Here is a 21164-nt window from a genome sequence, read left to right on the forward strand (position 1 = left end):
TGCAATGTTTTCATATTTAGGAGATATATCCGAAGACATCAGATACCAATATTCAGCTGGTGCATCCTTAATAACTTGTGCTTCCAGGATGATTTGAGTCTACAACATGCTACATTCTTCCCTCCAATAATATCTGACCTTATCCCACAGGTATCTTCATCATACACAGACGTCTGTACAAAAATAAGCAGTTTCAGTCTTAGTGTAACGTTGCTGGCAGGGTAGGCAGGATTTACCTTTTTTTTTTTTTTTTTGGTATGTATTTTTTCATATTCGTAAAAGTGATTGCCATGAGCAATTCTAAAGTGTTCACAGTAGCCTCACACAGCAAATGCTTAGGGAACAAGCTTCATATCACAACATCATTGAGCTGCTCAAGTAACAAGAAACTAACTGTGGTTACACTTTACGATACAAACGTCTGCTGGTGTTCACTTAGTACTGCTGTATCTCCTTCAAGGGCTTCTCTCTGTTTGAGAATTAAATCCCTGCATGCAGAAGCACACCTTTTTTCCACTGGTTATGTGTTGTCTTTAGACTTTTGATTAGCGTGCTAAGAGTTCACAGTGACGTAAGATTTAAGCTTTCTAGAAACCTCAAAGCAGTCTTGTGACACTTCTATGACAAAATGCGTAAAACAAATATTCATACAAAATAATCTTAGGTCTGAATTCCACCTGGTGTAAATTAGAGTACACTGTTTTTCCATTTTTTTTCACTATGAATAATCTTTCAATCTAAGTAGAGCCAAAATATCCAACGTTATTAAACACAGCACACTTTTTAAAGGATCCAAATCTAATCCTCATCTAACAGGTCAAATAAAGCAATGTCATTTCTTGCATCTTCACAGACAGTATAACCTAAACCCAGCTGTAGCCTGGTCTTAATCCTGACTCTAATTTAATCCTCAACACAAACTGACCCTTTTTATACTCTTCTCCCCTTGGGATTAAAACAAAATCTGTACATAAAAACAAAAAAGCGCACCCTGATCATACTAAGCAAATACCAGCAGAGTACAGTCAAGTGCAACCAAAGCAGCTCTTGGCTGATTTTGTAAACATTTAATGCATTTTGGGGACTTCAACTCATCAAGGCCCCTTTTTACTCAGTCCTGTGCCTCCTTAAAAACCTGTGTGTCCCAATACTGTTTTCTTGACACTTTTTTCTTACATGCCCCCTTTGTATTCCTCCTCCTCCTTCCTCTTCTTCATCTTTTGATTGTCTGTTGCTCACTGTAGTCTGGCCCAGTACTGACCCAGGTTATGACTCATGCTCTGCTGCTCAGTTCCTGGGACCTGAACCGGCACTGAAACGCCGGGCGATATGAGCCCTGAGAGGAAGAGGGGGAAAAAAACAAAACAAACACAGACTCTGGGTCAGTTTCAGGCAGAGAAAAAAAGAATTCAGCCTGAATGTCAGTGAGCATCCTGAGATAACAGACACACACAAGGTAGGTGAGTGTTTCTGTCCATGTTAAAATAATACTCACCAGTGTTGGAGTTGGCTGAGGAGGGAGTCTGCAGATGAGGGGAGGAGTACGCCGAGGAGTCAAAGCTGCGTGGGGCAGAGGGGGAGGGAGGTAGCATGCAGGAGTAGGAGGAGGCCGACTGAGGAGGGATGGACTGAGAGAGGGAGGGAGGGAGGGAGGGAAAGATTAAGGTTAGATTCAAATAAAAACACCCAAGAGAGGGAGAGGCTTTTATTCTCTCATAAAACCTTCATTAAGCAACAATAGCTGTGTGATACACAATGTTCTGATGGCGGGTTGTAGGTGTGACTGCATAGTTTTGGTTTAACCACAAGGAGGTGCTAGAGGAGTATTGCATGATGGTAGTAAAACACGGGAGCAGACCAAATCCTTCATATTACTTTCTTCATTATTACTCATAACTTTTGATCTTTGAATTTGAATTGTTCTGTGTTTTCTTTTTTAATTAATGCCAAGTAATTTTAAATTATTATTACTTTCGTTACCTCTAATGTTTGAATTTCTAGCAGACTGTCAACCACTGGAATACAAAGACATTTGGTCATGCTGTGCAGACTTTTCTGTTTGTTTCTTGGATAGTTTTAGTGGATCTTGTGTCAAAGGTCATTGATCTAAAGGCGGGAGTTGCACAAATCGTAGCAGTCATGTAATTAAAAACTTTGTGAATTTTACGCTGCAGTTGAATCTATGTTGGTCTTTGGTTCAATACAGTTTTCTAAAACAAGAAATAACTGTCAACTCTGCAACTCCTGATAAAAAATGTGTCCAGGTTGTGTAGAATACTGGAAACCATCTGGTTTGAAGATAATCTCATTACTGATGATTCCCCAAACAAGACTCGGCCCGCGAAGACCTTTTGACCTCCTGATTTTGGTGGTTAATTACACATTGTTCTACTTGCTGAACTTTGACTGATAAACACAATGTTGTTGTCTCTATCAGTTAAAATGATGATGCTATTTAACTGTGTAAAGACACTGTTTCTCTTCACTGGCGGCTCTGCCCACAGCAATGCAAATGAAGGCCTCGGATTGGCAGTCTTCCGTGAGACTACTTTGGATGCCAATAACACGATTATACCAAATCAGAGTCAAGAATTGAGGGATTGTTTTTGACATTTTGGCACTTTTTTGCCTCTTAAGATTTAAACTTAAAATCTTATATACATGTTTTCAGATTAGCATCCTCCTTCTTAGCTTTGTGGTTTTTAGATGAGCTCTAATTTCTATTTTTAGCGTCATTTATGTTGCTAGTTTGTAACAATATTTAAGTTTGCAACTTCATTTTGACAACACTAACAAAAAGAGTTGGACTTAAAATGTAGGTTTTTTTTTTTTAACTTCAACACATCGGTTGTATTAATACTCTCACTCTTGTACATTTTATACCCCTGATTTTAAAGAGTGAATAAACTAGGTCTGCTCTGTGACGATGACCTGCTTTGCTAAGTTTGGTAGGTGCTTATGATGAATGTTGAATGATGAATGTCCAACCTGGACTCCAGATGAGAAAACTGACAGAGAGCTGTAGCTGGGCAGGGACGACTCAGCCTGACTCAACATGGACCCTGGAGAGAGAGAGAGAGAGAGAGAGAGAGAGAGAGAGAGAGAGAGAGAGAGAGAGAAAGAGAGAGAGAGAGACACACACACACACAATGCACACACATTAACACGTGTAATGTAGAAATGTTGTCACACAGGAGCATACTCCAGAAGAGAAGCTCTGTTATGAAATGTCATAAAGAAGTCATCATTGACGAGTCATATTTTTCTAAGAGTCAATGGACACGTTATTTGCGATGTTACAAAGTATGTAAAAGTGATAACTGTTGTTTACCTGAACTACTGCCGTGCTGCTGATGATAGACGGATGTGTTGAAGGAAGTGGTCAGAGGGGCTTGGCTCTGTGAACAGGAAGTCACTCCCCCTGACCTCCTTTGATTGCGCAACTTCTCCTCCCTCCTCCACTTGGCTCTTCGGTTTGAGAACCACACCTGTCAATCAAAAAAGGTCTCTTTATCACATGCATTTTTAAAAACATCACATAAGCCAACCTTTAGTGATCTCGAGGTATAACTAAGAAAACTAGAAAAGCTTCTTTACCTGTATCCTGGCCTCGGGTAAATCAATCTTATTTGCCAATCTCTCCCGTGCAAAGACATCTGGGTAATGTGTCCTTTCAAACTCTGTGGAAGATATTAACTGATGTCAGACGCAGTGTGATCAGTGACCGAGGATGACAGGACTACTGGAGAGCAGCTCGCCTATAACCCTTGCTGCGGGGTGTTAACATATTTTGCATTCATGTGTGCATCCGTCTTTTTATGTGAAAGGAAAATTCTATCTGCCTGCAGATTAAAATGCAAATGATTTTAATCACCGATTAATTACCAGAATGTTAAGACCAATACTACTAATCTGCATATCTGATGATCACTGCTTAAGACGAGTGTTTCTAATTATCTTGCCACGGAATATACAAATTCAAGAAGCTGGGATGTATCCTTACAACCATATTTTAAAATATTTATCTGTTGCACTTTGTATCAATTATTTATCATCATGGAACACGCAGAAAGTTCAAATGAAAGGATTCAAGTTGAGAAGCTGCCTGAGCACTTAGGAGGACTCAAACTAAACTTAAGGAAATCCACATGTTAGGTTTTTATTTTCTATGATTTCATCTTTTAGAACTCTTTTTTTACAGCTATCAGAATTTGACTTTTCACTAACAGGTTATGACAAAAAATGCTGACAGTATTTCATGCCAATTATTGAACACTGTGTCCACGAGAGATTCTGCATTAAAGTATCATGTCTCGTTGTGTCACTTCATCTAAAGTTGACAAACTGCTGACATTTCTGTTGTTGACAAGTTGAAACGAAAATATGCCGACAGTCTGAGTCATGCTAATGAACTCTGAAGTTTGAGGTCTGTTAATGAAGACATCTTTATAAATTGAACCGTCTGCACTAAGGTTGCTTGACATCAGTTGGAGCACATCAATGAATTGCCAACGCAGATAAAATCCTTTAAATTTAGCTTTAAAATAAAACGTTTTATCAGGATCACAATCACGTTTCTTTTAATTTGCATTGTGAAGCTTTTCATGTTAACAGAAAATAGTTCACTGAAAATTTCACACTTAAAACTCAGAGTTAATTAATAAATATTGCACGATGATAACGATGACGGCTCAATGAATTAAGTCTGCCTAACAAATTGCTTTAATTGGCTGGGTTGTAATTGGCGTCTGTGTCAACACATGATTGTTATTGTGCCTCGGCCGTGCACTGAGGTCAGCGTACCTCATTAATGTCATTTGCACAGAGTGACCACAGTGATACACTTCCACTCGGCTGCACAGTGGACATTGCGTCCTGATTTAGCTCAAGGGGCCCTACTGCAGCCATATCCAGTCAAGGGTGCCTCTGTGATCCCTCTCAGCGGATATGAAGCTAGGAGGGCCAGATCTCGCTGCACAACACAGCCTCAGTAATGATGCATTATCTGGAACGCTGCTGCGTATGCTGCTTGAGGCATTTTGGAGCACATTGGGAATATTTGTGGCGTTTTGATTACGGATGATTTGCATGTGGAAGTGATCATAAAATACTTTTCTACTCTTTTATGCATCATTAGACGGGTATAAATGCGAAAGAGATGGATTTAGATTTGGTGATTTCTCCTTTGTAAGTCTTACTCTTTTCACCAAAAGCTTTAAAAAAAAAAGGTGTAAAGACCACAAACAAACAATGAAGGTGTTGGCAGGCGGGAACATGCAGCAGGATAAAGCTGCGTCATGACACACTCATGGTGGGCAACGATTGGCTAGATAGAGAGAAAGCGCTGGATGTGCGTGCATCCAGTGGCCTGACCTTTCTCAAGAGCCTCGATCTGCTCCTGCGTGAAGCTGGTCCTGTTCCTCTGCAGCTTCCTCTTCAGCTGCAGCCTCAGTTGCGACTCCTCGCCGTCATCCCTGTCCACGGGGACCCCTCCTCCTCCCCCTCCTCCCCCTCCTCCTCGGCCTGCTCCCCCTCCTCCTCCAACCACCTCTCCCCCCATGCTGCCCTCCGTGTCCAGCAAACAGCCGTCAGACACTGGCAGGGAGAGAAGGTGACAAAAAGAGAAATGGGAGTGGAGAGAGAAACAAATGACAAGACATGGTTTAAAAAAGTTCCCAAGAAACTACATTTATCTGATGACCTGTGAGTATTGACATGTGTTTAGACCCCTCCTCCTCCTCCTCCTTCTTCCTCACCTGTGCTGTGTTGTGTCTGAACACCAGTGGGGTCATGGTACCAGTTGTTAGGCCCGCTCCAGTTTGAGCCGCTCTGCAGGTTCAGCATGGTTAACTTCTCATACATACTATGATCATCCAAACCACCATGAAGAGAAAGTAAGGGCCTTGTTTCCTTCGTATCACCTTTGGCTCCTCTCTTCCTCCTTTGCCTCCTTCTATCCTTTCTGGGGGTGTGGGAGGGTGGGGGGAGAAGAAAGAGGGATTCATATCGCATGAGTTCACACATGGTCGGCATTGTGGTGAATTAGGCTCATGATGACTGACAGAAATGGAGTTAGTTACACGGCTGCTGTCGTAACGCGTGTGTGTTATACATTGGTATGCTAGTATACCATTGGGAGCTAAGGTACATTAGAAGCCACTCTGAAAGCTATGACATTTATTATGCTACTTGCTTTTAGAGCTATCTTTGCTGGTAAGCAGGAGCATGCACACACATACACGCATGAAAAGACACAAACATGACACACACAGAGAAGCTTTATGAACATTATCCTCCTTAAAACCCAAGCCATTTTTACTTCCAAATAAGAGCTCCAGTATCCACCAACATCATATTTTTACGACATGAATAAAGTCTAAGTTTGCAATTTTAAAAGCTTTCCTGAACCTCTTTTTTATTTCAAATCTGCTCCATAGAGAGTCGAAAAAGGAAGCAAATGTTTGTCGATGCTGAGGGAAATCTCAAAACCAACAGAGGCAGTATGATGTCAAAGGTCAAACTTCACTCAATTGAAAGAAGTAGCTGCAGGAACCACAATTCATTCATCTGATTTTTAGCGGAATTTCAGGAATTATCGCCGATGTTGGCGGTGAAGTGACTCGTAATGGATGCCACCACAAAAGTCCATGCTCAAGAAGAGACCTCAGAACGCCACGATGAGCCTAAAAGCGCTACATTTTTGCAAACTTACCAAGCGTCCAGGTGTATTGATGCCAGTGGTCCTGCGTGATAGTTTCCTCCTCCGTGGACCTTTATTCCCCTGTTCCCCCCGCGTCCCTTGTTCTCCAGCTTTGTTGACAACACTGTGTGTGCGTAAAGGAGAGAGTAGGAGAGAGATGGAGAGAGTTAGACAGGGTGAGAGAGAGTGAAAGAGGGAGAGGGGGGGCTCTGGAGAGAAATGCGTCTGCGGGCACTCTTGTCCTCCAAGCGATGGAGAGAGAGAGAGAGAGAGAGAGAGAGAGAGAGAGAGAGAGAGAGAGAGAGAGAGAGAGAGAGAGAGAGAGAGAGAGAGAGAGAGAGAGAGAGAGAGAGAGAGAGGGAGAGAGAGAGGGAGCCACCGAGGGGTGACAAAGTGAGTCAACATCAGTGTCAAGTTTGAACTTAATGCCAGCGAGAGGAGGAGGGGAGGCCGAGAGAGTGGAGCATAAAGCCACGATAATGGAGAGATAGTAGATGATAAATAGATGATGGGATACAATTTTAAGCATAAAGTGCACAAAACATTGAGCATTAATGAGATGTAAAAGTGTGCTGAATTACCACACAAACACATGCAACAAGACAATTGATACTATTTAAACTTAATGTCAAGATGAGCACAGACCTTCTTACATGAGCCTCATTTTGATACTTAAAGCAGATATTCAATAATGTAACTGCATCATAAAATAATGAATTCACCAACCCCACACATGGTCAGATAATAAAACATGCTGGAATTAAATATTAGTGATGCTGAATCATTGTTAGACTGCAAAATATAATCTTTTATATTGATTTCTTCATATCTCCTGAAACCACCGACGCAATAAAGAGTTCTTAACACCTAATAAAGATAAGAGATGATCAGTTTTTACATTAATTAAATGTATTATTATAACAATGGTTCCACTTTTTGCCTTAGATAAAAAGCATGTAATTCTCTTTGAAATATTGATTTCATAAAAGAGTAATTAATGGTGTTGATTTCAAGCAAGATCAAGACTAATAAAAAATCAGTGTTTAACATTACTGAATTAGAGCCCCTGATTTAACAAAAGATAAATAAAAATATTTGTATAAAAACTTGTGTAAAAAAATATAATTTAATGTGTGTGTGTGTGTGAACATATATAAATATGTATGTATATTTATATTATTATGATTTATTTTATTTTTTATATGTGTGGATGTAAGATGTGTTTAGTCCTCTATGTCCTTTCTTAATGCACCTGGGATTTTTGTGTGTGTATGTTCTGTATTGTATTTATGCACATAGATGTGAAGATAATATATGAATGTTTATAAATGCATGTCTGAAGTTGTTGAAAATCAATAAAAAAAATGTTGGGAAAAAAAAATGGATATTATATATATGTTTAAATTGTAACTACAATAAAATACGGCACACACTGCTTTAAAAACAAGTTTCACTGTATTTAAATTTGACTAATTTATTGATTAATTGCTTTTTCCTTAAGACATGAGAAAATATTGATAAATCGTCAAACCATTTTTTCTATATTTTGTATTTTGATGCACAAAAAAATGAGTTGATATTAATGAATAACTCAATCATCACACCTCAAATCTGAGAGTTATTTTGTGATTTTCTCAATTGAAAGACATAGAAAGAATAAATAAATAAATAATAATTTTTTTAAAGGCTGAGGATTAATGATTTGTTGATCATTCTATTTATTATTCTGATCATTCTTTCAGCTAAAAGTAATTTTCTTCATCAGTTATTTAATATCATGCTCATATAGAGTGAGTGATTTAATCCTAGCAGCTAATTGTGGGCCTTCCTAGAAGATTCTGTAGAGGTGTGTTAAGTTGAACACACAGGCTGCATTCTGAGGAGCAGCTTATCAGATCACCTGGGTATTGTTTCCTGTCTACAAAGGTATTGTTCTCCTGCAGTAACACACAGGCCTTACAGCTACAGAACAATAAACAAAGGCATTGTCCGGCCCCGAAGCCCCTCGCAGAAACCCTATGCATAGACACACAAGGTTTGAAGTGGGGTGTAAGTAATGACGCAGGTATGGCGGTATGTATGGTCGAGTCAAAGAGCCAGAGCAGAACCGAACGGGGGTTTAAATATATCTCTTTGCAGCGGAAGAGGAGAGAAGAAGAGAGAGATGGAAGATGGAGGCAGGAAGGCGGAGGAGAGAGATAGAGGGAGTGAAGAGGAAGTATGTGACTTTGGGGTGGGTGTAGGGGCTTGGGGATGGGGAGGGTGCCAGCTTGTTTTATTTCCGGTTGACAAGACTTTGCGCTCCCTTTCTCTCTGTCGCTCCCTCTCTCTTTCATACTCTGCTATTCTTTCTCTGCTGCCCCCATTGCTCCCCCCCCCCCCCCCCCCCCCCCCTCCTCCTCCTCCTCCTCCTCCTCTTTCCCTGTTACTTTCCTTCGAGACGTGCCTTGGAGAAAGGAAAGGACTTGACAAGTTCAAAGGTAAAAAGGAAGAAGAACAGCAGTGGAAGAAGCATTCAGATGCTTGGATTAAAGTAACAATATCACACAACTAGAACAGTCAATGTTCAGTACATTCCTGCATTTTACTTCAGTTTGAGTAAAAAATATCACTTATTGGCTCTAAAGGTGTCAAAATAAGGTCTTGCTATGCAGATTGCCTCTCTTACATTACATTTATAACATTATAACTGATCCTTATATCTTTCTAATGTTGAGATCAGTGTGATTTGAAAAGTGTGTCTAAGCATACTCAGACTTTTTTTTGTGATTTAAGTTATTTAAAGCAAACACAAATCAAAAACCAAGTAAACAGCAGTACTATTAAGAAAACTTAATTAGTACAAAATTGGTGTCATAAATATGAAGAAATATCAAATAAAATATGACCAGTGTATCTGGTTGATGTATGAAAGGAGATATTAAGTTTGACCAAAAATGGGCAAGATGTTGCCAGGTGAGTTTGCAAAAGTTTACATTGGAAAATTCGGAGACGACGTGCGATTAGCAGAGACTATTATCCAGATTATGTGGGTTAATTTAAAGCTCCTGTTTGGGAGTTTTCACCTGGTTACTAAACCGAGATGCCCTTTTATTAATGTACAAAAGCAAATCAGCAATCGGTAACTGCTTATTTGAAAGTTTCATCCATGAATATTCATGGTGAGTAATACATTTAATTGTTAAAAGGAAGCAGGGGGAGATTTTTGTCTGAAAAACCACTACCTACACATGTGCAGGATAAAATCAGCAAAGTTAATAGTGTCCATAGGGGGGCCAAAATCAACACAAACAGAAAGTTCCATACAGGAGATTTAATGCACTGGGGGCTTAATGTGTTTATGTTGCATACTGTTACCTACATTATGTAAGTGATTTTATAACATGCAAAGTAACAAGTCCCTATATCTACAAAAACTAGAGCTGTAAATGAAGGAATCCATTTTTGCCTCTGCAGTTAGTGTAGAAGAATTATAAAGTTACAACTTTATGTAAAAAGAACTTCAAAATGTACTTTGAAACTAGGGATAAAACATAAAAAGGTGAGTTTATTAATTTAAAGAAGGTGTTCTTAGTTTAAAACTTAACCTGAAAACACAGCATTAACACACACATGCTCAAACACACTCCTCCCGTCCCACTGCCTCCCTTTATTTGAGCCGGTCTCCTCTATTGTTTCCTTTTTCTTTTTTTTTGTTAGAAAAATCACGCTTGCATCTCATTGTGTTCCAGTTGTTGGAATGTGGCTTAACCTATGTGATCTCTATGTGCTGCTGAGTGCAATAATGTGTGTGAGGGTAAGTGTGAGTGTGTGTGTGTGAGAGAGAGAGAGAGAGAGAGAGAGAGAGAGAGAGAGAGAGAGAGAGAGAGAGAGAGAGAGAGAGAGAGAGAGAGAGAGCGACGGCGCGTGCTTCACTGCAAAGATTCATGTAGCTCCGGGACATGCATTTTTTTAGTGCATCTTGTTAGTTCATTCCTGTCACCTCTCCCTCTCTCTCTCTCTCTCTCTTTCTCTCTCGCTCGCCATCCCTCGCTTTTTCAGCGCTGGAGGGGGGATGGGGAAGGGGGGAGGCGGCGGCGGTGGAGGCAGTCACCATGGTTACCGTGCCATGACAAATATTCATCAAGTCGTTAAAATAAAAACAAACGGGAGTGCATTATAATTGCTCTTACTGACTGGCCCCTATAATGCGTTCATATATTATGGAGCAGAGTGGAAGGGGCTCACACACACAAACACACCGTCAGTGATTAAAAAAGTGAACTTCTGACTAATCACACCCAACGTACACACACATACAGACACATATGTTTCAACTTTATGTGTCTAACTTTATTCTTCATTTACCTGCTTTAGGAATTCCCTACGCGTACTTTCATGAGTCTCTCCTCTCTTTTCTCTTTGTGCCTCCATCTTTCGCTCTTCTTCTACTGTTGTGTAGCCCCAGGCAATACTGTGATGTGTCCTCCCTCTGTCCCTCTCTCCCTCTCCCTCTCTCTCTGTCCCTGTCACCTTCAATTGCTCTGTGAAACTAGACACACGGCCTGGGGCAGGGAGGCAGGGAGGGTGGGAGAGAGAGAGAATGAGAGAGGGAAGAGAGGAAAACAGAGAAGGAAAAAGAGAGACAGACAGCTTTATAGACAGAAGGAATAAACATTTGGTGTCATGTAAAAGAAATATTGGATAACCTCAGCCCAGATGTGTGGCAGACTCTAAAAACATAAGTTGTGTGATGTTCACAATTCAAACATATGCTTAATTTTAGAGTCAGCAGAATCAAATGCATACAATGCTTTTTAGGGCAGTAATTGACCTTTGACCTAGCCTGAACCTACATGTATTTGAATCAGCGTTAATGGGTTTAAATCAGGATAATGTGCATCTTGCGTGTGCCAAATCCCAGCTGCTTCCACTCCTGCAGATACCAGTTCAACTGGTTTATAATTTCTGCGGAACGTGGAGTACTCCTTGCTCAAACGAACACTACAACTGTAGTTCAAATTCATAACAATTAAAGTGGTTTAATTTCAAAAGATTGTGAGGCCTATTAGAGCAGGTGTGAATAACCACTGAGTAAACATTTGAAAAAAAGAAACATACATGAGACTTTATTGCACGATTTCATGGTGACATTTCTAGATGTGTTTAAACATTGAATTGCAAACAAAGGAAATCAGACACTAGACCAAAGACATAGTTAGATTTAACTGGATGTTAACTTATAAAGGGGGGATTTTTTATACCTCATTTAACTACCTTTTTGTTTGTTTGGATAAACCTCCACCTCTCAATTTAATGTTCAAATTTGTAATACATGTGTGTAAAATACTGGATTCATGGAAGAAGACATTTCCAGGTAAAGAATAATTAAAGTTGCCTATTCTTTCTATATCATTCTTCTTTATATTATTGGGGCAATTCATGGATTAGATGTGTAACATGTCAAAAATGTTATACATGGTAAAACACATGATTTGAAAAAACTGTAGCCTACTAAACTCATGTATGACATCAAGAACAAACTATAGCCTAATTTGCAGGTATCAGTTACCATTATTCAACCTCATGCTCCACTGCATTACAACATATCACAATGCACGCATTATCCTTGTTTAGTGAGCAGAAAGTTGACATTACTTACCGATACTTAGAGAGCTCTGAGAAGTGTCAAAACTTTGTAAAAGTAATAAACGACTTTGCAAACTCATGGTCAGTGGTGGACAGTAGCAGAGTAAATTTACTTGAGCACTGTAATTAAGTACATTTTTTGAGTATCTGTACTTCACTCGAGTATTATTTTTGGGGGGAACTTATTACTTTTACTCCATTACATTCAGAAGACAATTATTGTACTTTTTACTCCACTACATTTCTATCAATGCTCTAGTTACTTGCTACTTTTGCTTTGAAGTCAGCTCATGAACTTCCTTCTCTTTCCAGAAATCTGATCCCTAAGACAGTAAAATGTGTTTGTGTAGTTCTGTTTGTCTCAGTGGTTTAGTCGTACCTGTATATCGTGCGTCTCCACGGTTGAACGTGGAGCAAACCAAGCACATTTCCCTCAGATCAGGCAGTTCATGTAGAGGTGGTAATGATGGTTATAATTATCCACCTGAGCACCCATAGCCATATCTTCAGCCTCTGTTAGAGGTTTTTGAAATTAAGAATGATACGTATTGTTTGAAATGTTCTCCCTGTTTCCCACTCTGCACAAACATACAAACATTCACTGTCCAACCTGAGAAAGCGTGCTGAGCTACGTAACATTTGTTTAATTCCGGATGAAAATTTCAAACTAAGTTGTCTGTGCTTGGAGTAACTTAGTTTCTGTTTTTATTCCACAGTTTAGTTTTTAGAGATGTTAAGTAATGGTTTCTAAAACATAATGTAACTGAATGTACTCCTATGTATTCTTGACTGCATTTATGTGTTTTGAAAATATAATGTTTTGAGATTTTTTTAAAAAGTACTTTGAATACTTAAGTATTTTTAAAAGGAAGTCTTTCAGTACTTTAACTCAAGTAATAATCTGACAGAGCAACTTTCACTTGTATTGGAGTAATATTGGACCTGGAGTATCTATACTTTGACTTAAGTAATGAAGCTTTTTTCTTAGTCCACCACTGAACATATTACAATGCATGCATTATCCTCATGTAGTGAGCAGAACATTGACATTACTTACCGATACTTAGAGAGCTCTGAGAAGTGTCAAAACTTTGTAAAAGTAATAAACGACTTTGCAAACTCATGGTGCGTTTGGACAGGACTGCTGAAAAATGTCGTTTTTGAGGAAAATAGCATAGTTTACCTGTTACCATATCATGAGGAGAATATGATTTGTTCACAGGTGCATCCCATCAATTTCATTGGCTCAGCTGGAGTAGGGAGGCGGGATCAAAGTTTTCATTGGAGACGTTGGGAGCACAGGCAGGCATCTGTCTGGAATCGAGGCGTTTACCTGGAATGCACCTGAAACCTTGTTTGGCCAAATCTGGATTGTTAACGGATTTAGTCGACGGCAAAACGAATGAAAAGCTGATTTTAATTGAATATTTGCGACTTTTCTTTTAACTTAATGCATTGTTCGAGTTTTTGCAACAAAATACGAGTAGTGGAAGAAAAGTAAATTTCACGGTTAATGTAAAATAAAAAAGGATTTTCGTACCAAAGGTTTTAGAGCTACGTGTGAGTTGTTTTGAAAGCAAGTTGAACCCTATTTTGTTCCGAAAGAGTTGAAAAATGTCGCCAAAATGTGCTTTCGTTGCAGTTTTTTGGTGCCTAACAGGTGAGTATCAAACACTCCTTCTCACTCTCCTCTCCTCTCCCCTCCTCACCGCCATGTCTGTTGTTTCTTTGTCTGTCTATCTGTAAAAAAAACACACGAGGACACATTGTATAAAAATAACTTACTGTATGTGTCGTGCATTTAATGCTAAATTTGCAAGTACTTCTGTGAAAGAGTGAAAGAGAAACGTCATTTGTGTTTACATTCAGGTATGTTGGCTTCCCACGCCCAACAATGTGGCAGAGCTCCGTTGATTGAGAACAGAATAGTTGGAGGGAAGGACGCCACGGAGGGGGCTTGGCCGTGGCAGGTGGATGTATCATTACAGGTAACAATGCTCCCTGCAGCTGTCCTCATCTCCAGTCTCAGTTCTGCCTGTGGGTAGTTATATGTGTGGGTTAGTCCAGGTCTTGTTTATGAGACTGACCTGCTGAGAGAGGGTTTTGGCTGTGATGCTGAGGTGACTCACTCCTCCTCTCCCCCTCGGCCTCCAGACACCCACGAATCGTCATATCTGCGGAGGCTCTCTCATCACAAGGAACTGGGTCCTATCTGCTGCTCACTGTTTCCCCAAGTAAGAAAACTCTTCTCCATGCTGTTTGTACGGTGGCCCTGAGAGCTCACAGCACTACAACTGAAGAAAACATGCAAATTAAGAAAACATCTTCATTAATATGACAACACGTGCTCAGCATTTAGAAAATGCGCTGCAAAGACCAAAACACAACACATTAGAAAAATGCGCTGCAAAGACAACAACACATTAGAAAAACGCGCTGCAAAGGCAACAACACATTAGAAAAACAGGATGCAAAGACCACAACACAACACATTAGAAAAGCAGGATGCAAAGACCACAACACAACACATTAGACAAATACACTTTAAAGACCGCAACACAATACATTAGAAAAAGTCACTGCAAAGACCACAACACAAAACATTAGAAAAGCAGGATGCAAAGACCAAAACACAACACATTAGAAAAACAGGATGCAAAGACCACAACACAACACATTAGAAAAACAGGATGCAAAGACCACAACACAACACATTAGACAAATACACTTTAAAGACCGCAACACAAAACATTAGAAACGCAGGATGCAAAGACCAAAACACAACACATTAGAAAACTAGGATGCAAAGACCACAACACAACGCATTAGAAAAACACGCTGAAAAGGCCACAACACATTAGAAAAGCAGGATGCAAAGACCAAAACACAACACATTAGAAAAACAGGATGCAAAGACCAAAACACAACACATTAGAAAAACACGCTGCAAAGACCACAACACATTAGAAAAACAGGATGCAAAGACCAAAACACAACACATTAGAAAAACACGCTGCAAAGACCACAACACAACACATTAGAAAAACTTGCTGCAAAGACCACAACACAATGCATTAGAAAAACATGCTGAAAAGACCACAACACATTAGAAAAGCAGGATGCAAAGACCAAAACACAACACATTAGAAAAACAGGATGCAAAGACCACAACACATTAGAAAAACAGGATGCAAAGACCAAAACACAACAAATTAGAAAAACACGCTGCAAAGACCACAACACAACACAACACATGAGAAAAACTTGCTGCAAAGACCGTTGTGATTGCAAAAGTCTAACGAAAGTTTAAAAGCAGATAACTGCATTAGGGCTGAATCATGCGATCACAATGTATTGTGTTGTGGTCTTTGCAGCGCGTTTTTCTAATGTGTTGTGTTGTGGTCTTTGCAGCGCGTTTTTCTAATGTGTTGTGTTGTGGTCTTTGCAGCGGCTTTTTCTAATGTGTTGTGTTGTGGTCTTTGCAGCGCGTTTTTGTAATGTGTTGTGTTGTTGTCTTTGCAGCGGCTTTTTCTAATGTGTTGTGTTGTGGTCTTTGCAGCGCGTTTTTGTAATGTGTTGTGTTGTTGTCTTTGCAGTGCGTTTTTGTAATGTGTTGTGTTGTTGTCTTTGCAGTGCGTTTTTCTAATGTGTTGTGTTGTTGTCTTTGCAGCGTCTTTTTCTAATGTGTTGTGTTGTGGTCTTTGCAGCGCGTTTTCTAAATGCTGCGCATGCATTGTCAAATTGATGAAGATGTTTTCTTAATTTGCTTGTGTTTTGTCTTTTTCCTTGTGTTTTCTTAATTTGCAGTGCTGTGAGCTCTCAGGGCCACCGTAAGTTTGGGCTCCATATCACAAACTCAAGGTTCAGATAAAATGCACACAGGATAAGCGGCAAATGTGCCAGTGTCTCCAGAGTTGCAATTGGTAGCGCAAACACAAGATAGAATATCTGCTGAAAGAAACCAAGGTGATTTTATGTTGTGAGGCATCAGGCTCACAGGAGATTTCTTGAAACAGCTTGGAAAGTATTGACTCCTACAGTCCAAAACATGTTGCTTACACAAATACATCCAGGCCTCTTAAGTACTGTTGTCAAAAAACAAAGAAATATCAGGTGAATTCACAGCTGAGCACTGATCAAAAAGGCTTTTTGCTTCTTTTGTGAGTCATTTTATTGGAATTCTTGTTAACGCGCATAGCAGCTTAGTAAAAGCCCTTTAGTGTTTATTTAAAGGTGAGTTCCTCTTCTTTGCCAGTTCAGGGAACTTGCCGTCATAGGCGTATTGAAGTGGAATTTGCATTGGGTAGACATTATGCTGATGTTTTTTTTGCCTGACATCTAACCACTAAGCACGTTCTTCTGAGTGCAATATATTTTAAAAATGTCTGAAAAATATATTATCAGTTTAGAGAATAACATTCACTTGGACTCCAGGCTGAACTGATGAGATTTAGGGTCACTGTGATCTCTTTAAAACCACATGTCAGCCTAAAGTCAAGTCATAAGAATGTTTTTCTGACCGACACGTGCTTACAGAGGCAAGATGAGACATGCTGGTATTATCTCGGCTGTAAACAATGTGTTGTGACCTCTCATCTGATAATATTTGTATTCATACTTTAGTAGAGGTAGGTAAATGTATGCAACTCTCACATTCGAGACAAATTTCCCTGAGGGGGCAACAAAGTGTATCGTGTTATGTTGTGTTAAACGTGTCAGTTCATATTGTATCCATTTGCTTCATATCGTATCCTATCATATTGTGTGGTGTTGTAATGTATCATATGCAGGCCTCATGAAGTTATTTTGTTAAAGGGTTAGGTATTCTTTCTGCCACAGTGTATTGGTCTCCTTTGAGAGCTACTGATGGATGTAAACTAAAACTTATCTGATGAACATAGCCGTGAAAGAATGAGGAAGTTATTCTAGTTTCCTAAATAGTTCCCACAACTGTAGTGAAAGAATCTTCAGTGAGGAATTGTTTTGCTCAAAGCCAATCTCAAATGTCACAGTAAACATTTCCAGCATATCAGGTTTTCACTCTGTCCCTCCATCTTCTCTCAGTCCATCAGACGTGGGCTCGTACGCGATCTATGCCGGCCGGTACCAGCTGAACGGCTATAATTTTTATGAGTCGTCACATTCTGTGAGACGGGTTGTGATTCCATATGGTTACGTGGAGCCTCACAGTGGAAAGGATTTGGCACTGGTGGAGCTGTCCACCCCAGTCACCTGGTCAGATCAGATCCAACCTGTGTGCTTGCCGTCCTCTGGCACCCTGTTCCCAGGTGGTATGCCGTGCTACGCCACCGGCTGGGGGAACGTTCGGGATGAAGGTAAGGCTCACATCCTGAAGGACCATTGACTCTGAAAAAAGGCTCTCTATTTCACTTGGACTCTGGCATATGAATGAAAGTATTAACCCTTTTTTTCACATTAACATTCAGGAATTATTTCAAAACAAGCGATCAATACTGGCGTCATATATAGGTTCAGGTGTCCAGAAAGCATACAGCAGGTGGTAATAAATTTTAAATGAGTTACTCTCTCTTCTCTATAGGTATCACTTACGGAACAGATGGCTTATAGAAGCCAGTCCTATACAAGATCTACAAATAATCATGGCTGGCTTGTATCAGATTATATTTTCACACATTGATTTGATTATATCTTGATATGATCTGAGTGTTGTGAAATGTTGTCAAAATTAATAATTCACATCAAGTTTTTGTTTTACCTGTGTTTACAAGTCTGTCATATTCATTAGGTATGTACCGATCCGATCCTGGTATCGGATATCAACTAGATCAGACTCAAAAAGCTAGATCGGATATCGGTGTCAAGGGGCCGATATATAGTGCCAATCCATATGGCAGAACTATTCATCTCAGTTATATGATTTTCTGTGTTTACAACAGCCATGTGCTGCTGATTAATATTGTCACAAGATCAGATGGGGAGAAGGGCAAAGCTGTGCAGGGTAATAGTGTATTCAATGATTTTAATAGCCCTCCTCCCTGCCACAGGTACACAGTACTTCTGACATATTTTTTATTTACTCATTTGAAGCAGTTTTATTATACAGAATATTTATTTCCTCTTATCCACTGCTGAGGTTTACAGTTGAATTGTTATATCTGTTGGTTATGAAGATTATCTCCTCAAACTGCTAGTACACATTTATAATCTCTTGAATGATGATACTGTCAGTTTAAAAATGTCTACTTTATTTTGGTTTTCAAAGTCAGAAAAGCCTAAAATTGCCAAAACATGATTCTATCTTCACATTAAGGGGATTGTTAAATCAATACCAGGATCGGATCGTCTAGTATTGGTATTGGCAGATACCAAAGCCCAGGTATTGATATCAGGACCTAAAAAGTAGGATTGGTGCATCCCCAATATTCATGTAGGTGAAAGAGCTGAAGCGGCTATGATTGAAAGGTGCTGCAGAGGCTAAGGGCTTGTGTTTGTGACGCATCTTGCCATAAATCAAAATCAAAGTCCAAGGAACGTTTTCTATTTATTAACAAAACACTCAAAATAAATCAATACCAAAAAAGATCTAAATAAACAATAATAATGACGATGACGATGTTGGTCAACAAAAAAATATTCAACCCCACTCACCCTCTTTGTATACCTCCCGCCACACAACTGAACAGGTACTTAAAAGGTAAACCACACCCATGAACCCAAAACTGGAAATGAAGTCAACCATATAAAAAGGAAATAATGACAATTAAAAAATATGATATGAAAATCAACATCATGGCCCCTAAAAGACCTTTGAATCATTATGTCATTATTTACATGTACCATTACATCAAGTTGCTGGATATTGTAGTAATAATGCAGAAAAATTATGATAGTATGGATTTCAGCGCAATTGCCTTGTCCTAGAAACCTTCCTTTACAGAGACTAGAGCATTATGGGTTTTTATCTTTAGTATGGAGATGCTTCTGTTGCTATCTCAAGCATGTCAAGTTTTTTTAAGGTACATTTTAGGGCATTTTCGCATTTTATTGATCAATTAATCTTATCAATCAATCTTTATTTGTATAGCGCCAAATCACAACAAACGTTATCTCAAGATGCTTTTGATTGATAGGACAGTTGAATAGAGAGCAAATGTGGGTAGTAGAGAGCAGGGGAAGACCTGTAGCAAATGGTCGGGGCTGGAAGTGGAACCGACTACCGACTATAGCCTCTGTATATGTGGCGTGCTTAGGCAGCTAGGCTACAGGCGCTTCATATCAAGACCTTTTTACTCTAAATTGGCAGCTAACAGAATTGCACCTCAACTAGTGCCTGTGAATGCAAACATTAGATGGCTGAGAGATTCGCCACTTGATTGAAGTACTGTGAAGTTTGGCTCGTTGCAAGCAATGCCAAAATCCAATCTTTTATTCTCTGTATTACTACAACACAACTCAAGTTTAGCTGGACAATTTATGATGCTCCATCTGCTTTAGCCAGTTCCCTAATTCTAATCACTGCCTTAGAATTTGCATTTCTTAATTGTGGATAATTGAGCAAGCCATCCCAAATCTCAGAGTCTGAAATGTGTACTTTAAGAAGGCTTAAATAGAAAAGCACTCAAACTGAATAAAATAATATTAATTCCTTTATTTTATTTTCTTCATCGGTCCCCCTCAGTCCCTCTGGGTGGCATTGGAACTCTGCAGGAGGTGCAGGTGCCGATAATCTCCCAGAGTTCATGTCAGGAAATGTACCGGATGCACCCGACAGAGCGCGTGGACATTCAACACGACATGATCTGTGCTGGATTCCAGGAGGGTGGCAAAGACTCCTGCCAGGTACTGTTGGATCAGCTGTTTTTGCTGCTTTGTTTACATTCATTAAAACAAATGTAAATAACATGGGATGCTACTTTGGTGTCTACTTTGAGCTCTTTAATACCTCCCAGTGGTGAAAGCTGAATATTTCTGTGTCGTCTTTGTAGGGGGATTCAGGAGGGCCACTGGTCTGCCAGATGGTGAATGGGACCTGGGTACAAGCCGGGGTTGTGAGCTTCGGACTGGGCTGTGCTCATGCAAACCAGCCAGGTGTGTACGCCAGGGTGACCAGCTACTCCAGCTTCATCACCGACACTGTACAAGACATCCAGCTGTACGGCCGAGCGGATCAGAACTGGTGCGGGAGAGTTGTCGTGTTCGTCAGCTGTCTGTCCACTCTACTGATCCAGCTCCAGAGATGAGACGATTTGAAAGCTGGATCTCTGGGAGGTAGATCACGCACCGGGCCAAATGAAGGAGCATATTAATTATATGTTTGACTTAAGTCAAAAGTTTCCCCTGAATGGTAAAACTCATAAAACTGCCAGACATGCACATGGAGCCATAATGAACACAAACGGAAATGATTTTTAGTTTTAGAACTTAAACTACACATTATGATCTTTGATTCAAAGTAGCTTTGATAGGTTTTGTATTTTGAATCAGATTGAGTCAAATAAATTATGTGTTCTGTATTTGAAATAAATTGTTAATTTGATTTGTGAAATCAGGTCAGTGCTCGGTTCAACTTGTGATAGCTGAGTTTTGAAAAGTGGATCAACAAGTGTCATTTTTTTTACCTGATCCAGGTTCTGTTCTCCTTCAAAGCTTTTAAAAATGTTTGATTCCCACCTCTAAAACAGCCCCTTTCAACTGCAAATACTACAGCGTTTGCTTCTGAAATATCAAATCTTTTAATACCTTTCTGAAATGCACATTGTCTGTCTTTTCATTTTAATTTTAGTGGCTTATTCAGAGGCATTATGGTGATTCAAAACATGGATTTCATGCAGAAAATCAACTTAACCTCAGCCTT

At 39.6% G+C, this 21164-nt stretch overlaps 2 protein-coding genes and 1 long non-coding RNA gene across 4 annotated transcripts; 1 reads left to right on the top strand and 2 right to left on the bottom strand.

Moving 5' to 3' along the window:
* Nucleotides 1–227: 227 nt before the first annotated feature.
* Nucleotides 228–5509, bottom strand: pax10 (paired box 10; the record flags this gene model as incomplete). Its single annotated transcript, XM_034708654.1, has 6 exons — nucleotides 228–1336; nucleotides 1496–1628; nucleotides 2989–3062; nucleotides 3332–3488; nucleotides 3598–3680; nucleotides 5374–5509. Coding segments are annotated over 6 exons (684 nt in total), but the record flags the coding sequence as incomplete, so codon positions are not given.
* Nucleotides 5510–5516: 7 nt separating this feature from the next.
* LOC117829782 lies at nucleotides 5517–14009 on the bottom strand. Of its 2 annotated transcripts, XR_004634693.1 has the most exons (5): nucleotides 12342–12411; nucleotides 11048–11244; nucleotides 6713–6824; nucleotides 5757–5962; nucleotides 5517–5595 (listed from the first exon to the last, which is right to left on the bottom strand). It is a non-coding gene; the product is annotated as an uncharacterized LOC117829782 (long non-coding RNA). The 2 variants fall into 2 exon arrangements; XR_004634694.1 differs by lacking the exons at nucleotides 11048–11244; nucleotides 12342–12411 and adding an exon at nucleotides 13386–14009.
* Nucleotides 13607–20855, top strand: zgc:92313 (uncharacterized protein LOC436869 homolog). The gene is made up of 6 exons (XM_034707453.1): nucleotides 13607–13988; nucleotides 14198–14316; nucleotides 14483–14562; nucleotides 17393–17664; nucleotides 19989–20149; nucleotides 20296–20855. The coding sequence occupies exons 1-6, from the start codon at nucleotides 13943–13945 to the stop codon at nucleotides 20548–20550; spliced, it is 933 nt and encodes a 310-aa protein (XP_034563344.1). The 5' UTR covers nucleotides 13607–13942; the 3' UTR covers nucleotides 20551–20855.
* The last annotated feature ends 309 nt before the right edge of the window (nucleotides 20856–21164 follow it).

This window comes from Notolabrus celidotus, chromosome 18 (genome assembly GCF_009762535.1).
Source record: "Notolabrus celidotus isolate fNotCel1 chromosome 18, fNotCel1.pri, whole genome shotgun sequence".
NCBI classification, from domain to species: domain Eukaryota; kingdom Metazoa; phylum Chordata; class Actinopteri; order Labriformes; family Labridae; genus Notolabrus; species Notolabrus celidotus.

What these genes read in the sequence shown, in the direction of transcription:
- zgc:92313 (XM_034707453.1), top strand. Translation starts at nt 13,943, where the DNA reads ATGTCGCCAAAATGTGCTTTCGTTGCAGTTTTTTGGTGCCTAACAG. An exon ending in AGTTTTTTGGTGCCTAACAG is followed by an intron (nt 13,989 to 14,197) that starts GTGAGTATCAAA and finishes GTTTACATTCAG; the next exon opens with GTATGTTGGCTTCCCACGCC. An exon ending in GGGGAACGTTCGGGATGAAG is followed by an intron (nt 17,665 to 19,988) that starts GTAAGGCTCACA and finishes GGTCCCCCTCAG; the next exon opens with TCCCTCTGGGTGGCATTGGA.